Source organism: Centroberyx affinis, unplaced genomic scaffold (assembly GCF_046629955.1).
Source record: "Centroberyx affinis isolate AG114_WGS23_722 - 3 ecotype Tasmania unplaced genomic scaffold, CSIRO-AGI_Caff_v1 ptg000950l_1, whole genome shotgun sequence".
Lineage (NCBI taxonomy): Eukaryota > Metazoa > Chordata > Actinopteri > Beryciformes > Berycidae > Centroberyx > Centroberyx affinis.
In genome coordinates this window covers 242899-269775 of record NW_027279524.1, presented here as the reverse complement: position 1 = coordinate 269775, position 26877 = coordinate 242899, and the positions used below count along the sequence as shown (strand labels likewise).

The window sequence follows — 26877 nt, the reverse complement described above, 5'->3', positions numbered from 1 at the left end:
ATCCGCAAACACACACGAGTGTGTGTGTGCTGAGAGACACACACGCAGCCCAATGCAATCACAAGGAGGCCTACAAGGTTTGATGTCTTGAAGGTAACCGTGAAATGTACAAGGATTACTATTTAGTTATTTTAGATGACTTTGCCTACAAAATATGTATTCCATTATTTATGTATTTATGTATTTACTTATTTGTTTATTTATATTTATTACCATTTATTATGTCTAAATTATTAAATATTTGTTTTGATGTGCAAAACAATGCTAGTTACACAACAAACACCTTTTTAACTTCAAGCATACACAGAATGTACAAATTATTATTATAGGGACATCCTTCTGATACTCTAGCACTTTTTGCACAATCCACATCTCAACTGTCTCAAGGCTTAAAAATCCTTCTCTAAGTCATCTGCCTCTTTATTATCTACATCTTCTCCATTGTGATTGGTAGAGATTTAATAAGGGAATTCAATAAGGGACTGGATACCTGGATTCACCTCATCAGTGTGTCTCAATTTTTTTTTTAAGAAAAAAATGAACTTATCTACCTTTTCAAAAGTACAGCATCTCTACACTGATTAGTGACAAACCAGATTCCAGTTGTCAATGTATTTGTTAATGATCATTATAATCCTGTCACAGTAACCCAGTGCTCCAAAACCCTACATATGCTCATTTCACCCGGGGAGTTGTGACTTCATGCGTCTCCACGTCTCTTCCTGACTGAATGGCAGCGCCTATCTGTGAGGAGCGAAGCGTGGCCGAGCTCCCCCATTCCACCGGCGGTCCCATTTGGCCGCAGCTGACTCCTCTGCCTTTCTGCCAGCTGCTAGCATCCAGGTCCTGGCGTCCGGCAGCTTTTCCCTTTGGCTGTCCCCTCGGCCCTCCACTCCAGGCTGGGCCCTTCACTCCACGAGAGCTGGAGCTCTCCCGCTAATCCGCCGAGACCCAATTACAGGGACTGCAGAGGAATCATGAGGAGATGCAAAGTTGCCTCGCTTTAATTGAGGATGTGTTTAACACTCTCCTCAGGCCACCGCGGCCACTTTACGTCTCTGATGAAACAGAGCAGAGCCCTGCAGTGGGACTTTAAAACATATATCTGTTTGTGACAAAGGCAAAGAACACTCTGATCTATGGGCTTGGATATTTAAGGGCGGCGGGTGTGATTTAGGACGTCGCACTTGCAATGGAAAATCAGAATAAAACAAGCAGATCTCTAAAGAGGACAAAAACACATTTGATTTGTAGAGGAAGGAGCTGTGCTTTAATGTGGGGAGTACATCAGAAGAGTTGTTCTCCTTCCTGGTAAGAGTGTTACTCCTCTCGCAGCTGCTTGTTTTAATAGAGCCACATGTTAATTAGTATTGTAGTTAATCCCATATTAAAGAGACCCAAACTGTCAGGTCACATTATAAACAATCGGTCCTAATGTTCGTGCATGTGACATTTGGAGCTGCTATCTCTTCTAGCAAAATGTTCCCTAGGTACTAATTGGCCTACTTTACGCTGTCTTTCTTTGAATTGCCAGTTTCTTTATCATTTAGGATATTAGCCTTGACAAGCATCATCCTATATAGGCCCACTAAAAGTGTGGAGAAGCTGCATCATTTTTTTTTGCAGAGGGACAGCAAAAATGAAAAGAAATTATTTAACCCTCGCCTGTAAGATTGCGAGATCTACCTTCATGGGATATTAAATACAATTTGAATGAAGAATAAAAGTTCAAACACTTAGCCAGCAGCAAAGTAAGTGTAACTTTTCTCTGCTTGCATTATTTAAGATAGGCTCCATCATTTTATCAATCTATCGATCTCTCACCAGAAAGATGAAAATGGAAAAATAATGAGGCCGATGAATGCTGTGTAAAGAACATCAATGTGCAAAATTTAATTATCTGTGCTGGAAAGAGAGGGAAAATGTGTCGGCTGTTTTCTAAAACAAAAAGAAAGTGAAAAAAGGAGCAGTTAATATTTTTCCTTCTCTGCATATTTTAATTACCAGATCAATCATAACTACGTACTGCGGTGCAGAGAAGAGAAAAGAAAATTGCAAGTCTAAATGAAAAACAATAGATTTGCTTTAAAGTCTTCGCTCTTTTGAAGTCTAAATTAAAATTTCAGGTACCTTTACAAGAGCCTTCTTCAGAAAGTTATGATATTTAATTAGCGTGTTTAGATTCTGCTGAAATTAAACTTCACAGCCCAGCATCATGTGAAATGAAGACTGGTATTCCCAGGCTGCGGTGGGGGGGAACACCACAGATGAACAGAGGGAATTAAATCACTCCAGCACAACACAGGAGGGCTGTGTATCCTCTGACAGAAGCTCATGTTCTGTGACTTGTGCTGCCACTGGCTTGATCTCGGGCCGGGCCTCGGTGTTCGATGGAGCAGAGAAACGACTTTGCTCTCTGACTGTGTCCGCGCGCCTCTGATTCTGCGCCTGAAAATCAGAGAATCGTGCCGTAGAATTGGCGGAGCAGCTCTCCCGTTCCGCCTTTTCCTCCTCACATGAGTTTTTCCTGGTTGTACGAGCGCTGATGTTTATTTCTCCTGGCATGTCCTCGCCGGCGCCGAGCCACCGATTTCACACATTTTTATTGGCTAATTTGACTGTGCTCTTGCCAGCAGCTGAGAGTGAGCCAGGAGTCAGAGAATCTCAGGAACGATGCTACTGCTGCTGCTGCTGCTGCTGCTGCTGCTCTCTGACTAGACTGCCTGGAGGGAGGAGTGGAGGGGAGGGAGGCTCTCACCTGTCTCATAACAAGTAGTTGACCATGTTAGACTGGGGTGAGCTAGGTCTTAGAAACTGCCTCTTAGATTAGTTACTGTGTGCTGGTGAGTGCCTGTTTGGTGAGGGGTCAGGAGGGGAATGTGATTGCCTGTCTCTTAAGGTGACAAGGGTTTAGAGCGGCGGGTGCATAGCTAGTCGGACGCCCAATAGGATCTATGCAGGCAGCACTATGCGTGCGTCCATCCTCAAACATGGCTAACATTTGCACAGCAGCGGCAGTCAGGCGTGACGTCTCCGGGCTCTGAGGTTTGTGCTGTCAGGACGGTAGAAATTAAACCTGGCACTGCAGAGCAGAATGTGCTGAAACTCATCAATTCCACATGGCTAGAGAGCCAAGTGCCTATTTATAACATCCCCCCCTCTCTTCTTTACCTGGTGTGCATCCCTGGCTCTAAACACGCATCCATAATGATGAATACACCCAACTGGGACGCTCCGACAGGGCATCAGTCAGGACAGGAAAACAAACACGCCAACACGCACACGCACACACACACACACACACACACACACCATCAGATCACAGCACAGCAGAGGAGGGATAAGACTGACACAGGGAAGGCTGATGGAAAGGTTGAGGCGTCTCAGCATAAAAACACCCAGTAGAATCACAACAATCAGTCACCACAGAGGAAACAAACAAGGGCAGTCAGATATATTAAACTTCTTCAAAAGGCCCAATCTGGAGCTGCAGCATGGCGCGCCCCTGTTGAAACACTGTCGCCCAACAACTGGTTTTGTTTACGCAGTGATTTATCGGATTGAAGATATTTCACACTGAAGTCGACTGTCTGAGCTTTTGAGCAATGGACTGACAGCATCTGGCAGGAATTCATGAGTTTTACATGTATTTTTAGCCTGGAAAAAACATTTACTTTTATAATGTCTGCAAAAATTTGAGGCAAAAATACCAGTTTTTTGAGTTATGGTATGCTCATCAAGTGCTAAAAAAATGCTTATTTTTTATCTACAGGTCAGTATCCACAAGACAATATGTGACCCAACATGGAAAAACAGCTTTTTTTTCTCATAGATTTCTGATCTTTGCATTCAGGGCTTAAAATGGTTTATTACATAAAAGGGGTCAATAAATTATTAATTATTGAATCCAAAAAGGGCACTAAATGTAAATGTTTTGATCAATGTTTTTCTGATATAAAATGGGACTCCTGTAAAGTTAAATGAGCCTGCCTCTCAAAAAGCAGAAATGCCATCAAAATAATAATAAAAAAGTCTTCAATTATGTGTCCTCTTGTCGATGTATGGACTTTAGCATTAGCAGAGCCGCAGGATCGCAGCGCTCCCACAAGGCGAGAGGCGAGATGAACGACGTTGCAATGTTTGATCCAATATCCGCTCGGTGAAATCAGACACAGATGTAAGCTTGTTCCGCTTAGACTAATCAGAATCGATAAAAGTAAACTTTAAAGTAATAAAGAGTGAAACGGTAAGGAGTGCATCAGGTTTGGGTCGAAAGCAGCTGTTCCGCATTGATCTGGCGAGCAGGCGAGGACACTCCACCTCTGGAGACCCAGAGGAGGTAAAAGACTCTGGGAGGGTGTTATCTAATGTACAATGACACCCCCTCACACCCTCACAACCTCACACCCCTACCCCTCTGCTCCGTCTCTCTCTCTCTCTCTCTCTCTCTCTCTCTACTCCCCCCCTTCCCTGCCTCCCGCCTTCCTTCCCTCTCCTCAGTATGAAGAGGACACGAGTGATAAACCAGGAGCAGAGAGCTGGAGGTTTACATGGCCCTGGAGCCCATTATGTTCCCCACAATAGGCTGGAGGCCTGGACGTGCTGTGAATAGGTAATGGCCTGGAGATCCTGGGCCTGGCCTGCTGCTCAATGAGCCTGAGACAGCCGAGCTAGAGACGGGCATTAGAGATACCTCAGCAGCCCAGTATGGAGCGGTCTCGCCGTAGCCGGGGGGAGGCAGGGGAGGACGGGTGGGTGGGAGCGCGTGAGAGAAGCAGAAGGATGTCATAAATGCCTCTTACATACAGTGCGGCATGAATAATAACACAAAGGGAATATTCAGAGGTAACTGCAAGACAGGGATTTGGTTTATATGCACCGAAGTAGTGCTATAATGTACAGTATACACAGAAATCACCACTAGCTTGCTTTTAATACTGTATCCAGCCTAGGAGCACCTATTGTACGATATTGTATGACTGTGCTGCACGATTTTCTCGACCCCACCTTCCCAAGTTAGCCATCCACTCAGGCAATCTGCACCTAATAACCGCAAGGTTTAGCCCATGATGAAGATCTGTCTTCATTGAGCTGGAAAAGCGGTAGCGTCGCTGAGCATTTTTCCTAACGGCGCAGTCCCTCATCTATGAAAGTGCCATAGAGCCCCTCAGACAATTAGGCAGGGAAAAGCTTTATGACCGTTAGACTCACTCAGCGAGCGGCGCTCTCACCGCCAGCACCGCCAGGAGCGCTGGCTCGTGCAGAAAGGTAATTACGGAGCCTCTCATAATGACACGGAGGAAGCTTGCGTCATAACACCCACAGCCTTTTTATCATAGCGCCGTAATTAATTATCATCCTTTACTCTTTGATTCATTCCACTATTCATAACATATTCATACATTCAAGAGAAATTATCATTTCCTTCAGGAATTAATCAAAAGGAGGAAGGACTGGTCGTCTCTCGATGGATGATCAAAGACGGTGTTTGCCCACCTCGCTGCATGGCAGGCTGTGCGGTGTGGCGGGCTCAGGGCAAGGTCTCGCAAAACACTCACACATCCTGGTCTCATTCTCCAGGACGCTGGCCGAATCGCCTGCGATACGTTTTACACGATTGCATTTGGGTTGAAACCGCTGCTGCATGTGTATCTGATTAATGAGAAGTAAATGGATATGACAATCCAAACAACCGTTATGATGGTGGGTGTCCGGCACACAACTTTGCTGCATATCACCCCCTGTCTCTCTGCTATATCTGTCACTCTCTGCTGTTATGTATATCCCATCTCAGAGGATGTAAAAATCATTAAAGTATAATTCCATTGGCTTCACCTTTCTACCTCACCTGAACCTGACAAGTCAATCCTATGCAACATGGGTGTAAACTAGCAGCCATTTTGAGGCAATCTTTCTCATCAGTTTCATGGAGTTGGAAAGCTGCTGTATAGTCAAAATACCTCTACTGGGGTAGTCCTAGAAAACAAGCAACAACAACATAGATAAAAACATTGTCTTCCCCCACATCATCACTTCCCAACCTCGGGGGAAGAAATGGCACAGTTAGACTCATAAACAGGTGTCCACCGGCCCCCAGTCGGCAGTGCTTTAATAGCTGTTTGATGTTTTTGATGTCTAGTCAGCTCGATTGTACCTTGCCGCCTGATAATGAGGGCCAATAATGATTCCTGAGCTTGAGGGGTTAATGGTATGTAACCGGCAGAGCTGCTAATTACACGTTACAAACTATTTATCAGAATCTCCATCTGCGCAAGCACCACAACTCTCATTGTGCACGCTAAATTACTCCACGGATTATCATTGTAAAGCAAGTTTCAGTAATTAGGGACCCATGCTGCTGTTTTCTTTTTCTGAGAGCACCAAACGACATCAAGAGGAGAGGAGAAAAATAGAATGACTAGTTAATTCGGGCCTGATATTCAGAATGATACAGGCCGAATCCGGATGTTCGGAGAGGAATCTGCCTCTCCCTAGGAAGAAGAGGCAACAAACATTCAAGAAATCTGTCACTGTTTTTTTCCCCCTCACAAAGGTTTATCCTGAGGGGAGTTTGCACTGTAAAGTGAGAGGGAGGTGTAAATTGCATTGTGGAGCCCACATAGTCTTGGTGCGACTTGGTGAAGACTGTTCTCTGTACGTTCAGATGGCAGGGAGAGCTTGTGTGAAAGTTGTGTGAACGGTGCGGTCCAACGGGCCTGTCTCTCCAGTGATCGGTTATTTGAGAAATAACTGTCATATCTCTTAGCCCCAAAGGTGTGCCTGAGACCATGGAGACATGTACCATCTCCTCTTCTTTGCAGTAAATTTTTATTAAAATTACCTTCATTATAAGACAGTGTTCATTATAAAACCAAAAACGCCGGTCTCCCAGGGCCCTGCGGATTAATAAGGACAGCGGTGTATTTTAAGCCGTAAACTCAGCTCCTCACTGTCCTTAATCTCCTTCCTACTTCACAAGGCCAAATTAACACCTCTCCTCAGCTCTGACGGGACCTCATTAGCAAACTTCCAGGGAAAGAAAGAGAAGAGCAGAACGAAAAAGAGGAGAAGAAGGAGGGAAGCGACCAATGACAGCCACCAGCTCTGGGATTAACCCTTTCTCCTCCTCCAGCTCCTCAGAAAAACTAGGTCGGCAACGTGTTTCTAATCAGTCGCCTGGTTAGCGATAATTAGAAGGCGAGATTGGACGAGAGAAGAGAGGGAAAGTGGGTGGGGAACATTGAAATGAAAAAGAAAAGAAAGAGAACCTGTCATGTCGCAAACACTTCAAAGGAGCCGACTTCTCCTTTAGAAGTGGCATGATGAGGGTCCAAATACCATGAGGCGCTCCTCTGGGCCTCCGAACTGGGGGAGGTGGAGGGGGGACTGGGGGGGGCGGAAGCAAGGACCCAGTTCTTTCTCACATATATGCACGCACTCTCACACACACACACACACACGCTCAGACTTTTCTATCGTTCACCACCTGTACGGTGCAGCTGCGGGGGAGCTTTAGTCTATCCCAAAACACACAGCCAAACAAGCACATCCAACTCCACCTTCTCCGCACATTTTCCCCTGCAGCAGCAGGTCGAGGTCCCACAGCTTACGCTGAGGTCTCGCAGACTACCGCTGGGTAAAGTTCACAAGCCTCCGCAAGCTGTTTGACATTACCAATAAGGTCAAAGTGTATCAGAAAACACCAGAGGATTTATATTACTATGGTGTGCTGGATAGCTCGCAGTTCCTCATGATCAAAATATAGTTGAGGCTTTTCCACCACAAGTTGGCTTACTTATCAATGTACAGTACATAAGCCTGTGAAAGTTAGATGAGAGAGACCGTTGGTACCAAGAGAGGCCTGCAGCAGGGAAAAAAATCATCGCTCATTATCAGTCATCTACTTTATCTACTATGAAACATCTCTAGACTCCCAGTTGTCAGACATCAATAGTCCTTAAATTAATCCCGTGGGTTCCTGTTTGCACAATAAAGATATGGAAGGGTGCTTCTGATATTTGTGCGACTTTACAGTCAGAGTAATTGAATTAGCACACAAATCAACCTCGTATTGCGGAGTGCAGTATTGAATGTGATAGCTCCAGCCAAGGAACACGGTTGCTTGGGCATAGTCAATTATAAACCATTAAAAAGAAGTTGCCAATAATCACCTCCAAGAGAACTGAACAATCCAGGCTGAGTGTTCTCATGTTTAGTGATGATATGGCTTTCAGGTTAGCGCTGAACAGGAGTTTAGAGGGGAGAGTGAGACTGGAAACATATTTGTGGTATCATTTCCATAAGCCTCTGCTTTGCGGACCATAACGCAGCTCACAAATGTGATTTATGACCTTGGTTTAATGGCTGGAGCAGAGTCTTGGTAGGTATCAGATGACTTTTTCAATATGGCGACGTCAGAGGGGGCACGGTGAATGCACCATCACAACAGGAAATGAGGGCTTGTCTCAGCCAAGAAAATATGAGAAGCCAGATATCTGATCATCTAATGGCAGATAGATGCTGCTTCACTTTGACAGAAAAGGCATCAGTCAATAAGCACCAGATGAGCAGTAACATGAAAAGTATGCCACGGATTCCTAGCCCCGCTCTATCAAATCATTCATCCCAGCGGCAGAGTGATCTCTACTGTAGAGAGGGCATGCTGAACGTAGAGGGGCTGTCTCCTGTATCAGGAAATTATAATGTGGCACGGGAAAGCTTAAGAAATCGTCAATCCAAACGCTAAAGCTACTTAGTGGTTTCAATACTTCCTAATGAATCTGCAGGCTTTTATTCTGCAGAATCTGTAAATGTTTCATATATCTGGAAAATACAAAGACATGGGAGAAGGAGACTCACCTGGGCTTGGAAACTCTTGAGAACAGGTGCCACCATCTCCCGGACTTCCTAGACACAGACAAAAATAACTCGGCCTCAGCATTTTTTATTTTGCGGATGCTCCACCTGTTTAGGGACCAGACTGGCCCCGGCGAGGCAAAAACAGCTCCATAAGGAAGAGGACTAAAAATCTTTAATGTTAATGGATTTTCTCTATAGCGTTCTCTTACATTGTGCAAGTGAGTGAGTGAGTGAGTGAGTGAGGTATGTTGTTATGGGGTGTAGGTATTAGTGGCTAAACCTAAGGGGTTTGAGTGGGCATGTTTGAAAAGTGGGGCTTTCCAGTAGCTTGCATTACAGCTCAGGATCCAGACTTCTACGAGCTCCCAGAGCCTCAGGTAAGGGGATTGTGCTGCCAGTGGTGACAGCCTGATCCTGTCTTAAACGCCTGTATAATACTGACAAGATTACAGCACACACTACATACTCAGACTGAGATAGGCAGGCAGTGTGGCCATGGTGGATAGCCTGAGGGCTCATTTATAAAATATAGAAATATTCTCTTTGACTTCATCCTCGATGTCAATGTACGATCATTTCAAAGAAGATGATGAAAAAAAAATCTAAAATCGTATCCATAGCATTCATAGCTTTAGCTTTTGATATATTTAATTCAACGTTATTGTCATTCTGCTATACAAAAGTGCACAGTGAAACAAAAACACTTTTTCTTGGGGTCATGGTGGTGCTTTCCAAACATAAAACAGAATAAAGTGAAAAACAATACAGTGTTAGGGTAAAAAAAGGCTAATACAAGATAAAACAGTGAAACAAAACAAAACTGCAATGCAATATTAACAATAGTAGTGTAAAGTGAGTGACGTATAGAAGTCATTAAGTCCAGGATGTAGATATAAAGTGACCGGTGCATAGAATTTGAGTATTGCAGTTTTAACATATGGCAGTTAGTAAGTGTCAGGTAAAATAGTAAGATTTAATGGAACTGGTGCAGCAGAGAGAAATGATGTTGCTAGTGGGAGGTAATCCTCAGTAAAGTTCATTAGGGTGTTGAGAGAGTCCTGCTCAGGGAGGTGAGGTGCAGTAGGGGGTAATGTTCAACAAAGTAGTGCAAAACAGGTGCGTTTGTAAGAGTCCTGTTGGAGGGGTGGTGCAGTAGGGGGGGGGGGTTCATGTTCGTTGACGTTCATCAGGGTGTGTTTGTGAGTCCTGTTCAGCATTCTTATGGCTTCGGGGTAAACCCTGTTCCTGATACATCCCAGAAATTTGGAGAAAATCGATGTCAACTGCCAATTTTGACATCAAGACCACTTTTTCATAAATCCCTGCTTTGAAAGTAACAGCAAAGTTGTGCTTACCTTTTATAAATGAGGCCCCTGGCCTCTCCACACACCCAGCCAGAGGCTAACATTACTGCAAGCTCTCAGCATTTAAACATTAACAGAGGTATGGGGATACTAACCCTGACTTCTCACAAGTGTTGTGCACCAATAATATGTACTAATGCGGATTATAGGAAAGAAATAAATAATTCCTGGTACAAAGGTATGCGGGGGCTCAAACACCGGCGGTGATGCAGACAGTCAGCATACCTGCTACAGTGCAGACGAAGAAAATGACACATTGCACTGAGGGGAATGATGTGTGTGTGTGTGGGGGGGGTGGACTCACCTCAGGGACATTTCTCTTGAACTCCCTGCTCAGCTCCACCAGGTGCTTGTGGGAATGTTCACTCTCCTCTTGTCGACCCGCCAGCTCAGACGCTACAGAGTTTAGCTCCCTCTGCAAACAGACAAAAGAGAGAGAGAGAGAGAGAGAGAGAGAGAGAGAGAGAGAGAGAGAGAGAGAGAGAGAGAGAGAGAGAAAGAGGGAGGAACAGAAAGAGTGAGAGGAAGAGAGTGGAGAGACGGCACTTTAGGGAGCCTGCCAACGCTCATCCAGTAAAGCTTAGAGTGTATATAAATAAAAATACACTGCTGAATATTAACAATGTAATCCTTCATGATCTCACAGCAGTAATACTTACTGCTAGCCCTGGCCCATAAATAATTAAGCCAAAATAAATCCAATGCCTACAGTAGCAGAAGGCCTTTTAGATAATCAGTATTTGAAATAATCGATACGCTTGCAACGGCTATGGAGCGCCAGTGAGGGAGTGGGGAGAGAGGGAGGGGGTAGAGAGTGAGAGAAAGAGGGAGAGAGCTAGAGAGAGCTGGAGAGAGAGAGAAGGGGTGGGGGGGTGGGGGGCAGAGGAGTCACGTGGAGAGACCCAATAACCTGACAAACACCCTTACAAACAAATAGAGCTTCCTTCTGAAATGAGGAGCCGATTTTAAAGCCCGGCGAAGACCAGATTCAAACACACAAACATCTCTCTCTCGCTGTCGTAATTACCACAGGTCAAATCTATTTTCAGTCTCACCCCTCTTTTCCATCTCTCTCCCATCGCCTCGGCTGATCATTATATTGATCCCGCATAGATTTTCAATACATGGCGGTAGTGTCCATAGCTTAAACCAAATTACCCTTTTGCTATAACAAAAAGCCCCGATCACTATTCCATTAATGTCTCTGCATATCGGTTGTTTACATGTCCGTGTTATAATAATGAGAGCTCCACCCTAGCAACATGTCGGATCCACTATTCAAAGCTGTCTGCATAGCAGGCCCTTCATCAGAACCTTGCATTCATGCTGGACTCAGCTGCACCGCATGCCATCCACAAATCCAATAGTATTGATCAGTCATCCAATTCCCGGCTCTTTCAGCAAACGGAAAAAAAAAAGGAAAACAGATTCAAACTCTACTCCCCTGCACTGAGCAGCGCTGGAACAGACAACTGTACATTCACGTCCTCTCGTTTTGTCTGTGATTCTTGGTAATTGATGAGGGTCTTCTCTAGTAACTGCTGGGATACAATATAAAAGTGGAGTAGGGGATTCAATTACCACTGTGAATTTATATATGACGCTGGAAAATTAAATTGACTGTGTTTTAATTAATCTCCAGTCTTACTTAAAGGCAATTTAATAAATTATCACACGAGTAAAAAAAAAAAAAAGAGAAAGAAAGAAATGGAGGGATGAAACTCCAACAGCAGTGGCCTCGCGGGATGGTGGTAGCCTCCCGGTTAGGGAAGTAGGCCAATAATTGGAGGGCTTCTGGTTCAAGTCCCTGGACCGACGAGTCAGGGAGTGGCAAGATGAAGACTGTGTCCAGACACCACGCAATGTCATCTCTGTGATTAGTCACTACCAGAGTGTCCTTGAGCAAGGCACCTAGCCTACACTGCCTTGTGGTAACACTGGGCTGCTTACAAACTTTTTGTGTGTGTATCTATGATGTGCTTGGCACTGTGTCAGCCAAATAATGAATTTCTCTTGGCAACAATGGACTGACAAAGTTCAGAGAAATGACACATCTGCAAGCCGAAGACACAGATTTCTCTGCTCATATATTCAGTCCTTCACAATGTTCAAACCACTACATGACCTTGGATTTTGATTTTTATTCTCTCTAGCCAAGAAAGCTACAACATTTTTTGGAGCATCTGGTTATCACCATTTGTTCAAAACCACAAGTTCTGTACTTTGATAGAAAGCATTCAAAGGGTAAGGTGGGTAATGCATTTGGTTTATAGGAAATTTGTCGTTCCTGGTAAAGCGTACTGTCACTGAAAAAGACAGTGGCCTTACAGGATAAGGGGACAGGACTGTCTAAATTCCTGCTAGTCATTACAGTCCATCTGGGATGAGCCTTCCTGGGGATTAGAGAGTGGGCTTTCAGGAGCCGGCCAACCTCCACTAGATTCAAATGGCCCCAGACCGGCTAATCTTGCCAAGAGAAAATTCCTCTAGAAGTGACTTTGAGTGGATTTTATGAGTACTTAAGATATAACAGTGTGGTGATTCTAAGTCGGCCAGTGCTTCAATAGCCTCAGCAGAGAACTGGATTCAGTTTTTATTGCAGCTCAACCGACGAGAATGGTGAATACTCAAGCTGTATGCAAGCCAAACAGTGCTATCATAATGGCATGGTTATTTTCAAAGCACCCCCATAGTTTCTAGACCATTATAAGGGAGGGGAGCCTGGGCAACAGCCCATCAAATGAAACCTGCTGTCTGTCTTTCTGGAAGGAAGTGAAGCAGAACAGACTGTTCGCTACTTTGGTTGTCTTGCTGAGATGGATGATGGGAGGAACTCCACAATGCAGTGTGTCTCAATGCTATCTCTTGAAACAAAAGATTTGGAAAAAGATTCTTCCTCGGCTAATCAAATCTGATCCATTTCAACCTGAGGCCAGGGCACCTTTGAGATCTCTGATAAGATTTACTTATCGTCCTCCATTATGTTGAGCTCCAACCTTCATGAAAACATTATAAGAACATGTAAAAATAAAAGGCTTCTGAACTCTTGGAACACTTGCATTGAAAAAAAGGATCACAAACAAGTTCAACTAACTGTGCAACGAGGAATTTCTCGGTAATCGTTTGACAGGTTTTTAAAAAGGGCGATCGGGACCAAATTTTCAGTGTGTGGCAGTCGGGTCAATACGGAGCTCCTGTCATTAAGCCTCTGCCAGTCAAACATCCAGCCATAATTGATGAGTTTTCCCTGGGGAGGGCGGAGCTGTCACTGGGGCTGGGGGGGGCAGGAGAGGGGGATTCTGAGCATGGAACCAGTCCTGGCCTGCTGAAGTCAGCCTAACATGGGGAAAGCAATCTTGGTGACTTGATGTTACTTCTTGTAAATCAAAAACAAACAGCAAGCAAACCAGAAGCTCATTGGCTTTAAGTGGGCAGAGCTGCAGCCTACTGGCCTCATTGAGCTGCTGAACAAAACAACAAGCCTTGCAGCAGCTGCCTCCCGCCACGGGTTTGATGGACAAAACCATGACACAAAATTGCAGGCTCTGCCCATTTGACACTCTATGCGAAGATGTACCCTCTTTGGGACGGCATCTGGAGTGGAGCTGTCACATGGCCTGACAGGCAGCCACTCACACTGCATTGAGCAGCTCAGGTATTTATGCACATGTGTGTTGCAGCAAAGACTGCAGGGAGTGGTCCCTTCGGACTCTAGTGAGAGGGGGATAAACAAGGCAAGAAAAATGGAGGCCTAGTGGCAACAAAGCAGCAAACAGACATGAACTGAGGAATATGGTGTAAGCGGGTTACACATATTACACATTATATGTGTATGTTTCACTTTAATGAGTACCAAGTTATGTCAATGCTAGCCAAAGGCAACAAATACAGTGTGAATAGCCTAATTATCAAATCCAGCTAAGACAATTCCTCTCCACAAAAGTTGGTCTAGAAAGATGCAGTATGACAATCTGTGCAAGCAGAATGTTTTAGGCAAAATGTGGGCCTCACCAATGTATTGTGTTGGAGTAGATTTGACATTGATTCATTAAACCTAGCTCCTCTTGATTACATCTGTAGTGGTAAGCTATTTTCTGGCCTTTCACAAAGACAACCCATGGTGGAAAATGTTGACAACTGGGAAAAAACTACCAAGGTACCGCAATGAGGTAGACGGAGTCAAAATCACTATTGTGTGCACTGGGCTTGGACAGCACAAATTAAAGAGGAAAAAATAGGGAGGAGGAGGAGAGAGGGGAAAATGCAGATGGGGTATTATTTTTCTTTTTGTATCCCATCTAATTGCAATCATAGGCAGATGTCTGAAAGTGTGACAGCATCAGCAGAATTGCTGCTGAGAGCACAGAATCTTTGTCTAAAAATAATCAGACATTCTGTGTGCTGCTGTTTGTTATAATGGTAATCGATGCTGGAGGCTTTGAATTCCATCAATTTATAGATCCACTCTGTTCTGCCTGGTGACTGTACTGCCTCACAACCCCCACTGCATACGCACACCGACACACCGGCACAAAAGCACACACACAAGCATGCAAGGTCTCGCACAAAAGAGCGGGTGGGCACGCATGCATGGACAGAGGCACATGTGCGCTGACATCCACGCACAGGGGTTGCAGCAAGGCAGAACAGGGACCAGTGTGTGATTAAGATAAGTGTAGTTTCCTTTCATACATTCCTTATCGCCTCCCATTCTCTGTGAGGCACAAGATTGTCCATAGCAGCCTCAGATTAGCCCCGCATCTCAGACGCCACATTTGAGAGGGGACTGATCAATAAATCAAATCACCACAATCAATGGCCCCAATCACTGCAGTCTAGTCTGGCCTCAACATTATTACTGGCACCCCCCAAGCCACTGAGGGAGGGGAGGAGAGAGTGGGGGGGGGGGGGGGGGGCAGCTGAGGGGAGAGACGCGGACTGGGGCAGAGCGCACACTGGCGCCTGTCCATATGAAGGATCCAAAATGAACTCTTATCTGGCCTCCTTGGAGCTGAGCATCAGTTAAGGGCAGGACGGGCAGCCAGTGTGTGTTGGACGGTCCAGACAGAGGGAGCGGGGCGGGAGGGGCCTCTGACCTCCGTGACCCGGCCCTGGGAACTTGAGCTCAGCACACAGCCTCTGACAGGGAAGCACTGGGGGGCTGCTATCACCTGGCAGCTCCCTCCATCTGTTTACCACTGGCTGCTGCTCTCCTTCAGCTTGGCTGGTGCTGCTCCAATTCACACCACCGCACTGCCGTTATACCACACCAGGCCTGGGTCACATGCCATTTGCAAATGATTCTTAGAGTTTCGTTTTGACCTGCTGTGAGTGCCAGATGGGTGGGGTTCACCACATTAGGATGCAGATAAGTCGCATAAGGCAGTTCCTGTGAATGTTATGGACATTGTACTATCCTATGCACCCCACTCACCTTGTGCTCCGGGTTAAAATGAACCCTCAGGATTACTTGCAAATACTGCAACTGTCCACTGTGCAGGAGCAATACTGACTGCGCTGTGCAGAAATATGTAGGTAGTGTATAGATTGTGAAGGCGCAACGAGGAAAATCACATTTCATTTTGACACCTCTCTAAACTCTGGACTGGTAAGTCTGATAAATCATCCAAAATAATTAATCCCCAGTCAGTCAGGCTGTCTTCAAACAGCATGCTAAATCTTACAAAAGGAAGGAGAAGCGTGTGAGCGTTACAACCATCAGCAAAAGGTGTGACTGGTGTTGTCAGCCATTATTCGTCATACCCTGCTTCATTTAGAGAGTTTTGGCGCCTGATGCACCAGAGCACAGCCTACTTGTCAACACTTCTCTCTTTTTAATTCCAACACGCACACACGGACGCGCGCACACGCACACACACCTTTTTTTATTTCTCACTACCACTAATATAGTAGTAAAAAATCTCTCTACGACCAGGGAGGCTCTATTATATCTATTGTTAAGTCCAATACTAAATTGTATCAAAAAGAAAAGAAAACATTTCAATACGGTCCTTTCAAACCCTCCTGTATCCAACTTGAGTCCAACGACTAACTTTAAATGTCTTCCAATTAGAAACTTCAAATTACAATCTATGACTGAATGCTCTAAACGAAGGCCAATTAGAACACCTTATTTATCATCATTAAGGCCGACCATTGTTCTGCTCCTTTCCAAGTCTGTGGTTACAATCAGGGTGTCTATTGTCATTGTGTGGTACATGCACAGTGACTGATTACACAGTCCTATGATTCATTAGCAGACTAGTGGGTTGAAACCTGAGAGAAGACATGATAACCTCAATAGGCCAAATGATCTGCTCAAATAGAGATGTGAATCTGGGTGAGTGACGGGGAGCTTTAGCAGTAGCCAAGGACACAAAAAAGCCTGCCTGTGCACCAAACACAATAACTTCCCAAACTGAAGTTGTTTTTTTTAGGGGACGCATAAAAAAATTAGGAGAGCGGCGACACTGTCAAACTCGCACAATAAAATTGGGGACAGTGGGCAAGGTTTGTTTTCCTGTTTCTTTCAAAGTGGGAAAAGAGGAGTGCGCTGCGGGGGACTTCTCTCTGTGAAGCTCAACCATTGAGGTCAGTCAGTGGGAGAGGAGTAAAGCTCCATAGATCCAGCCATCACCGCGATGGCCCACTTTCACCTGAAACGACGAGCTGGAGCAATGCAACACAGATAACCTGCGATTGTTTATTCTCTCTTAAGAAATGTCAATCTGTTCACTCTCAGGTGTGCTGCTCTTCCTCTTGTTTTTGTTGTTTTCTCCCCCCTACTCTCCCCGTTTTCCCTTGTCGATTGCAGGAAGATCAAAGCGACGCCGCTGGAAGAATCTGAATATTTCAGGTGTGGAGAGAGGGCTGCGTTTCACACCACCTGTGTAGCGCTGAGAGACAGGTCCCACCTCTCGCTCAGCCTCGGTTAGAGGGGCCCCTGGGGCCCGGCGACATAAACCGGGGCCACCTGTCTGAGAGAGAGGGAACACTCCTTTACCCTCCTTCTCTCTATCGCACTTTCTTTTCATTTTACAGCATTTGAACCAAAAATAAATGAATCTAAATAGAGCGGTGAGAGTGGGAATAAAACCTGGGCTGACAACAAGCAGCTGAGAGCTTTGAGTGCCGTCACAAAGGCTCGAAGATCTGGCAGACGAGTTCCTATGCCGCAGAATGGGAGCAGCCACTTGAAAGGGCAGTTTATACATGAATCATTTTGTAATTTGCCCTGTTCTGCAGCAGAAGGTAGCTCTCATAAGTTAAATGGCGGGCCTGGTCAAGAAAATAACCAGGACTATTTTCTGCCAAAATGAGCCTCTAGTACACAATGTACAGTGCAGTGTGGGTTTGCGAGATGCCTCTCATCACATCATCGGGGCAGCCATTTCTGACCCAAAGCAAATAAAAAGTATCCCTGATGTCCGCACCAGTCTTAACAGTTTGATGTAGCTGCTCTCCTCAGAGGGCTGTGTGCCTTGACGTGTGTGCATGTGTAAGCACTTGTGTAAGCGTGTGTGTGTGTGCGTGCGTGTGTTTGTGTGCATGTGTGTAGACGTGTGTTCAGGGGGCGTGGAGCAGGTTCCACACTACCAGTTCCCAGCCATGTCTCTCAAAAGGGCCGTAAAGTCTTTACAGCAAATTCCTTACATTCATCTGTGTCAGAGCACTCGGCACACATTAGGCGTTTACACGGGAGGAAACACAATCTATTTGATGCTACACTGCCCACACGTCCAGAGCCCTCCTCCCCACACTGGAGATTCACAGTGTTTAACTTCCATTTCATATTCTGAACAGGCAGGCAGACAGGCAGGCAGCAGGCAGGCAGGCGAGTGGAGGGAATGGGCTCCATCTTGCTGTAAATCAGCATTTAAACACCCGGCTAAATGTAATCTGGAAAGAGTCAACAAGAGGCCCTCGCATTACGCCGCTCAAGATATTTGTTTTTATTTACTCTGGAATGTGCAATTGATTTTTGTTGTTCCCTTAATGATGTATGCAAACGGTGAACCGAAAAAAGTCACACTTCATTTTTTCCCTGGCTGCTGCTCCCCATCTTTTTAATATCAGCGGTGCTTATGTGAACAAGTGGAGGTTAATCTAGGGAGCGGGTCAGAGCCAGCCAGCTCTTTGTAAATGTCAGCAGGGAGATCCAGGCCTTTCTTATTACCACACTAAACCAACATGGCTGACGGCTCCAAGACGGATGTGTGACTTGGAGGTGTCTTCCCCCCACTTCTCACCACCATCGCAGACCAACCCCATCACAGCAAACCTTATTAATCAATCGATTTATCGCCATAAATCAGGCCAGGCTTTGATTGTATCAGCAAGTCATGCAATCAATCAATTAGTCGGGACCTAGCGGCCCAATTTGCCTAAAGAAAGATGAATGCCTCTCCACATCATCCATTTGGTTGTCCGTTTACCCATCAAACACGGCTGCTGTTGACTCCCAAGCCCAACATGCATCCTCTTATCGATTTCTGCAGATTAAACTTGCGAAGGAATCAAAGGACACTTAACTGAGTGGGAATAATTCTGCCTTCTTCATGTGTATTGAAGTATGTTCTGTGCTCTCCTTTGATGGTGCAGCCTCATATCATCATCACAACAGTGTAAACATAACAAATCCAGGATACGGAGCTGTTATGAGTGGTCCAGCAAAGTGGATGGAGCGGCAGCCACACAGTGATATGCCTATTAACACTAACAGGACCCAGTCAGAGAAAAATAAATTGACCTTCACAATGGGACAAATCATGAATTTCATCCCTCGACCGTGCCCAGGTTTACATGGTAAGGGGAGGGGAACTAAGCGAGGAAACAGCTAGGTGAGCAAAGTGTGGAAAACATACGTATAATGACATATTTGTTTCATATTTCATTCCAACTGTGAATTCCAATCCACGCTGTGACACAAACCGCCTCGGTCCACTGCCTCCCATCTGCAACTCAGTGTCAGGATGTCTCCTAGGACACGCTGGGAAACTTTGGGGACGACAAAACCGACAAGAACAACTAGAGCACGACAGAGTGGGCTGCCGGAGCCTTGGCGGGCCTCTCCCCCAGCGCCGGGTGGAATGTGCAGACTGCAGAGCTGCCGCGGAGAGGCAAGAAAACCGAGGGCTCCCTGGGGAGAACGTCTGTGGTGGGATTAGGGCCCCAACAGACCTGGTTCTGCTTCACACTCTCAGACCCTGCTGTCTTACAGCCAGGGGGGCTGCGGAGATATCTGCAGGGCTTTACAGTTCTGCCCAATCTCCCCAAGCCTCACCATGTAATTAGAGATAAAGACAGAGGGCCAGGCTACTCAACCTCAATTCTACTAGCTTCACACAAGGCTGCCCGCCCATAGCCCCCAGAGGAACCCCACAACACCACCATTTGTGTAGCACCTGTGTACGCAAGCTAGCTCCACACCCTATCATCATCCAAACAACTGTTCCAAAGACTAAACATATGACACTATGAGGTACGGTACATGATCATGATTGATTGGTGTTCTAATGTCCTGATCCTGGTTCCAGTGTCCTAACAGGAGCTACACTGCGATGGAAATGTGTATTCTTTGACACCTGATGCCATATATTATGTGCATCGGAGAGGCTTCATATTGTAAAAATTCTCAGGTAAACAATCACCACAGTAAATAAGTAATTTTTCTTCATATCGCCCTCCTCTAAAACTTCATCCAAGCAAGGGAGAAAATTTAGAGGATAAGGCAGAGGAGGAACTCTCGACTATATTCAAGAAATACAAAATTATACTATGGAGGGATCCATTATTCATCTCAGATACATTTTTCATTTAAGAGTGGGCTGGATATGAGCAATGATGAATGCATCGCCCAGGATGCAATTTGTATGTAAAATAACAGAAGATTACAGAATATGTTTTAAGTGCAAATGCAGTTTGTTGCCATCTAAGTAGAAAATGCATTCCTACAAAAAGGAATAAGACCTGAGCCCATGACGCTGCCTCATAAAATCACTTAGCCCATAGCTAGGCCCTTCGCCAGTCCTTATAATGGGTCACAATGAGAGGCTCAAGTGATGAATGAGCCGGCTCGAGTAGATTTTCATTCATATAATACACCTCTTGGCAGGCCATTTGAAAATGCAGGATAAGTAAACTGAATAACTAAGGCTAATTCAGCTCACATCCAGCTCAGCAGCACATTTCCTTGAAATCCATCCCCCCCTACAATACGCACAGAAAACACTCACAGACATACTGTTAGATACATGTCTACGCACAAGTGCACACCAACATACAACACTGCTTCCTTGCCTGCCAGGCATCCACATGTTCCTCCCAGGACTCGCTCTCTCCTCATCAGCTTCACTCGGTGCACACGTTTCAATTCACTGCCTCTCAAAGACACACAAAGAGCCTTCCCCTCCATTCACAGTACAAAGATTGAATACAGCCTCCTAACACAAGACATGCCCACCACAGAGCATGTAATACAGCTCATTACTGGGCACGCAGGGTGGAGAGGGCTGTGATGGGAGAGACAAGTACAACGGGCGAGAGCAGGGGGCTCTTACACCAACATCTCCATCTTTCTTCACAACTAGCAGGCCTCTGAAACAATCCAATTGATTTTTAAATGTTCTCTGGCTTATGTGTTATCCCAATGGTGGAGTATTTACAACCAGAAATTGCATTTATACATATAGGTGATACAGCGTCACAGTGCCCACAGGCCCTCAGAGACCACCGGCTACGTTAAGGGTTAGGTTTCAGAGGTTAATTTAGGTCTGAATTACAAGTTCTCTTCCTGCCTCTCCAAAACAGTGGTTGACCCACAACCAAACTGTGCCCAATCACAGAGAGGCAGGGGAGGGGTCAGGATCTATTTGGGTCAGTCAGATTGATCGCAGCCCCAGCTCTCGGGGTCAGGTTTGTGTGTGCTGACAGGAGGGCACTGGGTCTGAGTTTGGTGCATGGGGCCAGATGAGGGGAAGCGCTGTTTGGTAGGTAGGGAGGGGAAGGAGGATGGCGAATTGGCTAATCCACTGGTGCACACGGCCTCGTGAACCTTCCTTAACCTCGGGGCAATCGCATGACCTGAGGCAAAGCATTACACACATTAAAAAGACATGAACTTCTGAGCACTGGAGTTTCGAGCACGCAATCAATGGGGCCACAGGTGCAAACATTTTCTGCACCGCCAGTGGAATGCCCTTTTTTCCCCTCCTAGCATTACAGTGGAACCTGTTTTCCACTGTGTGTTCATGTTAATGTCAGCAATAATGAAGACCTGCAGCACATGAAACAATAAAAAAGGGCGCGAGCTGGAGACAGTTTTTGGAGGTGGGCTGGAAACAGCACAGGGAGTCGAGAGAGAGGGCAGGATGTGAGGAGTCTGTCAACTTCTCCCTGTCTGCTCCTGTGTACGCTCGCTTCAGACTGAGGGGAGCAAATGGGCCTAATTCACACTGGCTGTGTGTGAGTGTCTCTGCTGTCTAGCAGCGTGAGCGGGGAATTAGATCTATGGTTTGTAGCCTTCATCCCTTCCCAGACAGACTTGTTCCGGCTCAGAGGCGCTGCCTAATCCGCACCTCTCTCCCGCTTGCACTCCCGGAAAATGACTTCACACAGCTGCCTCAAACGCCCAACGCAGCAATTCTCGTCTGACTGAACTCCCCCCCCACTCCAAAAAAAAAAAAAAAAAAAGCCTCAGCAGACCTCCCATAGCTCATTTAACATACCAATCCCTCCCCGAAGCCCACCTCCCCCCACACAGGAGATGAAAACAACAAGGAAAACAACCACAGCCCCACTTGATCATTTAAGGGCCCTTTTCTCTGGAGAACTGTCAAAATCAGCAGTGCTGTGGGAGGAATCCAAGGAGCCAAGAGGTAGCGTCGTTGTGCAGTGGCGAGTGCTTGGTTTCAGATATTTGTGTACGTATGTCCGACCATCACCGGCACAGTATAACGATGTGAATTGAAAGAACAACTTCAATGACATTCAAGAACCTGTTCAGGTGTTTAAGTCACCTGAGGGGGGTCATTTTGTCCCTGCTGTTCTTCCATGATCTTCCCTCTACCGTCCATCTACCCGGCCTGAGTGAATGAGAAGTGAATCTAGTTGAATGTGAATTCACAGCGAGGGCTCCTTGGCATTCTCTGGGAACACAAAGCCAAGTGAGTTCTCACATTAAAACTGAGATCTTGGCCAGATGGTTTCTGCTGGTCGTCGTCAAGGACGCGAGCATGCTAGATAGAACAGGCTGGAAGAGGGCCGCTCCCAGGCACAGTGGCCTATTTGGGTCATGGAGGGTAACTCCAGATAATGGCGGGGCACTCAGACAAACACTCCAGCCTTGAGGACAGGAAACAGGGAGAGGTCCTTCATATAAACCAAAGCCTACCTAATGGCTTTCATCCGTTTCATGAATACCCCACCTACCAGAGTCTGCCATAAAGCCTTGCACTTTTTCACCTGTTTTTGTCCTTTCTCAGAGCAGCCATGAAAAAAAGATGCTGCTGCCGGTGAGAAACGGTGCAGAGTGATTTGCGAGTCTTCAAGTGCCATTTCTGATCTCCAGGGCAAGTTAAATTAAGTGCATTTTGAGAAGGAAGAACCTGTGAAACAAACAGTGGCAAATATCATTTTCCATATGCTCAGTCAATTGATGCCGCAAAGAAATGCACTAAACTTCTCAAGAACTCCTTAGGCAGCAGGGAGAAACAAGTGATATTACAAGCAAAGGAGAATGATTAAAGCCTGATATGGCATAGTAGAGAGGGGAGAGAGGTGATTTATCCCTTCACGGCCTTTTGACACTAAATTAAACTGTTGAGTCCATTCCCCCGTGCCAGCTAGTTATCTTTCCAGGCTAATTTAACACTATAATTTACATTCCATATAAAATACATCCTGATGTGGCGCTGTCAAGGCCGTACATCATTTGCGGAGAGTGCTCCAGTTTCAGTGAAAAGGACAGAATTAGATCATATTCATGATGCAATTAAACACTTCAGTGGGAATCGATGTAAAACCGATGAGCCCTGAAAACAATGCATATGGCTGAGAACATTAGAACACATTACCTTCCCCCGGATCCCTCGCTCCACAGACGCAATTTAAAATCCTCCGCCACTCCACTCTCCGTCTCTCCAGATTCATAACGCACAGCGATAATAAATGAATTTTTCACAAAATTATTCAACTACTAAATTGCCCATGGTAACTGAGTATCAGATGAAAGTGATGTGAATTATTAAGTAGGGAAACTGTTTGTTCTCACCATGGGTGTAATAATCGGCCAAATGAGGAGGGGAAGGGGGGAGCAAGAGGGGCAGGTTACTGTAAAGGGGGATCTTATAATAAACATCACTGTTGATGTAAAAATGGGAAAACTCTGTCTGCCGCCTGGGCCTCCAGCTGGGTTGATGGTATCGACCAATTTCCCTAGGGCGGCAGTGTGGGTTTTCTTATGGATACAGAGAGGAGAGCTTTACTAGGCGTTGCTGCACGTTCTCATGTAAAACTGGCAACAGGCCCTCTGGAGCTGGCAAACCACTGCAACAGCCAGCCAATGTTACACCACCTCACCACATTTTACATAATCAGACAGACAGCACAGCAGGCCACACACTCACACAGCTCCACTCCAGATCACATCAACTACCTGTCACACTTCTCTCCACAGCCGTCAAACTCACTTTGATTGGCTTATACCCATGGATTCAGGAAAAAAAAAAAAAAGAAACAGGAATTGCAATACAAACCATCCCAAAAAACCATCCCATTTTTTTTTAGCCCTATTTGAATTGGTCTTATTTCCATAAATCACAACTGGCCTTTCCGATTCTCCTCACCATACCCGTTTTTCTTGTCAAAGTCCAAACTTGTTGATAGTAAGAAAGTAGATGAATGTAATGAAATTCAGAATTTAAGAGCCATACAGGGGGGCAGGAGTGCAGCAATTTGTAACCATTTCTGACACGATGAGTTGGCCTCTCCAACTGAAACAGTAATTATGCTTAATGGTCCTTTAATCTGTCCATCAGGCGGGAGGTGAGCAGCCAGGTCAGCCTAAAGTGCTCCAGGCGTCACACTGTGTCAGGGTACAGTCAGAGGGGTGAGGTGCTCCACAAGGAGTGCCAGCACCGCTCACTTCACCGCACGACACCGGCGGGCTCCGGGACACAGGCCTCCTTCCAACACACACATTAGTCCCCGCGTCACACACGCTAGCACCTCCTGCATAACAATGTTCACAACTGGAGTACAGTGCAGTGGCAGGAGAAAAAACTTGCTCTCGAACCCCCGCTGAATAAGTATGAAGTGAGCAAATGAGTGGAAACACTGGAAAAAGCGTGTGGGCAGCTGACAAATTCGATCAAATTTGACAAAATCCTAATTACCCGGGACAGGATAACTGATTTGAAGCTTTGTATTGCGGAGAGAATTCTGAACTATCCTGTCCAGCTGGCGTCCTGGCACCCTGCCATCACGATTAATCTGTAACTCCGGGAGGATTTCTTCAGGTTGTGCAGAATTAGAACTGATGAAAGTGGGGTTGGAGCTCGGCTAATTCCGCTTTCACGTTAGAAATCCCAGGTCATGTCCCATACATACCTGGACTGTCACGCATGACCCAGGGTGGAGAGAACATTCCAAGCAGAGACATGGCGGTAGGTCATTCCCAATAGTAATGGCAAAGACACAGTACCCATACCAAAACAAGGGTGAACAAATACTACCTTTGTACCCAGGATCATTTGTACCCGGCTCAGGCGCCTGGCCATCTCAGGGCCAGGCAGATAGAGCTCCCAGTCCCGGCTATGCATCTGCACTTCTGCTCCGCTTTATTTGTTATCTTGGACAAGCATTCTCCCCCACCATTTCACTGGTCAAATAAAGAGGGGGGAGAAAACGAATCACTCCTAGACCTACTACTGTTGTTCCCTCAGCTGTCAACACTTCTCACCGACTTCACCCCCGCCTAGCCACATCGATACAGAGAAGTGACTGCCGTTTGCTTTATGATTGCCTTGTTTTATTCTCTCGACCGGGCTTTTTCTCAGCCCTCTCACTGCTCTAATCAGTCCGGCTTGCCCGGACAACGGAGCCATTGTCTCTTTAAGTGAAAGAGGCAGTGGATCAGCGCATCCCTTTCCATTTTCCCGCTTTATTAGCCCAGCGGCACACCACTGTTTATACTAGTGGGTATTCTATGTTTGCTGAGAACAATTACAGTATGACAAATGGTCCGTCAATGCCATCTATCAGGCCGGAGCTGACAGGAATCCTATAGACAGGGCAGCCATTTGTCCCCCCGCTCCCCATCTCTGGGGTCCCATGCTTTAGTATCCATGACAACGTGCAAGCCACTCGCCACGCTTGCCACTTCACAGTGAGAGATGAGCGCCCGTGAGTGGCTTTGAAAATTAGCCTTTGACACCCTATGTTCCACTGCACTCCCACCCTCCTAGCCCACAGTCCAACCCCTTTGGGGGCCCCCGAAGAGTCCCGACCCTTTTTCACATTCAGGCACACACAAACACAAAAGCAAACACTTAGCTAGGCGCTACCATAAACATACCTCTCTGGGTCTCACAGTGTCAATTTTATTGCGCCTGAGCTATACGATCCTCAACATTAACCTCACAGCTACATTACCTATGCTACAATGGAAAAAGGAAGAGAGGCACCAACACAGCCAACATCCATAAAATAGGTAGGTGAAATAGACAGAGGAAGACTGAGAGTGCCTGAATGCACATGAGCTGCCAACACATTATCAGATAGACAGACGGAGCCAACTGTCCTACCCCACTTCTCCCATTTCATGAATGACTTCTCAGAAATATGATTTATCTCCAGAAAACAAGAATGACATTTAATTGAACAGCTCTGATGCTCCACATTAAACACTGGAAAGTATTTGTTTTTCAGTCAAGTAGCAGCTGTTCATTATGCCTCACCTTTTGGCTTATTGATACAGGAAACTCTGGTGCACTGGGAAGGGATTCAAATGCATGGGAGAGCTGTGCATTAAAGCTCAGATTGTAGTTTAGACAAAATGCTGGGATGCAATAAATATACATTTTTTGCTGTGTTTGAGACTAGACAATTGAATTGTTGTGGCATATATTTAAGAATATCAAGGGTCACTACTGGAAACATGCTTAAGATGCTCAACAACGCCTGCATACTTGCGTACATCACAATTATTAGTATGAGGGATGTTGTGGGCCAAGCTATGATTCGCATTCGACTGTCTCAGACACACCTCTTTGGTGTTGTGTTTATGCTATAAACTACACTTGGCAGCTTAGGATTATATTACTACGGTGAAAGAAATAAACAAAGCTGTGCAAACGTGGTGCACTGTCAGAAGCAAGGGTTTTACGGCTTGTGATTAATCATATTTGGAGAAACATTAAAGGGAAAGGAGGAAACTGGCTCCAGCACTAGGAGGTAAGGGTGTCAACTGATATAACCCACCACTGACATCAAGCAGAGCCAGCTAGCTCATTGATGTGGCAGCGTCTCATTTTCACCAGTTTGGAAGCAGACAGTTTTGCAGCGCCTTGCGGTTCTTAATTATCTTCCGACTTTGTCTAATTCAATCAACACAACTCAGATCTGGCTGCGAAATGGCACTCACATCCCCTCAAGC

General features: G+C 45.8%; 1 protein-coding gene across 1 annotated transcript in view; it reads right to left on the bottom strand.

Moving 5' to 3' along the window:
* cux2b (cut-like homeobox 2b) overlaps nucleotides 1-26877 on the bottom strand; it is a 74226-nt gene that overhangs the window by 31670 nt on the left and 15679 nt on the right. The window contains exons 2-3 of the mRNA XM_071522043.1: nucleotides 10528-10638; nucleotides 8860-8907 (exon numbers count right to left, since the gene is read on the bottom strand). Of these exons, the coding sequence (XP_071378144.1) occupies nucleotides 8860-8907; nucleotides 10528-10638 (159 nt within the window). The remainder of the gene's footprint in view (nucleotides 1-8859; nucleotides 8908-10527; nucleotides 10639-26877) is intronic.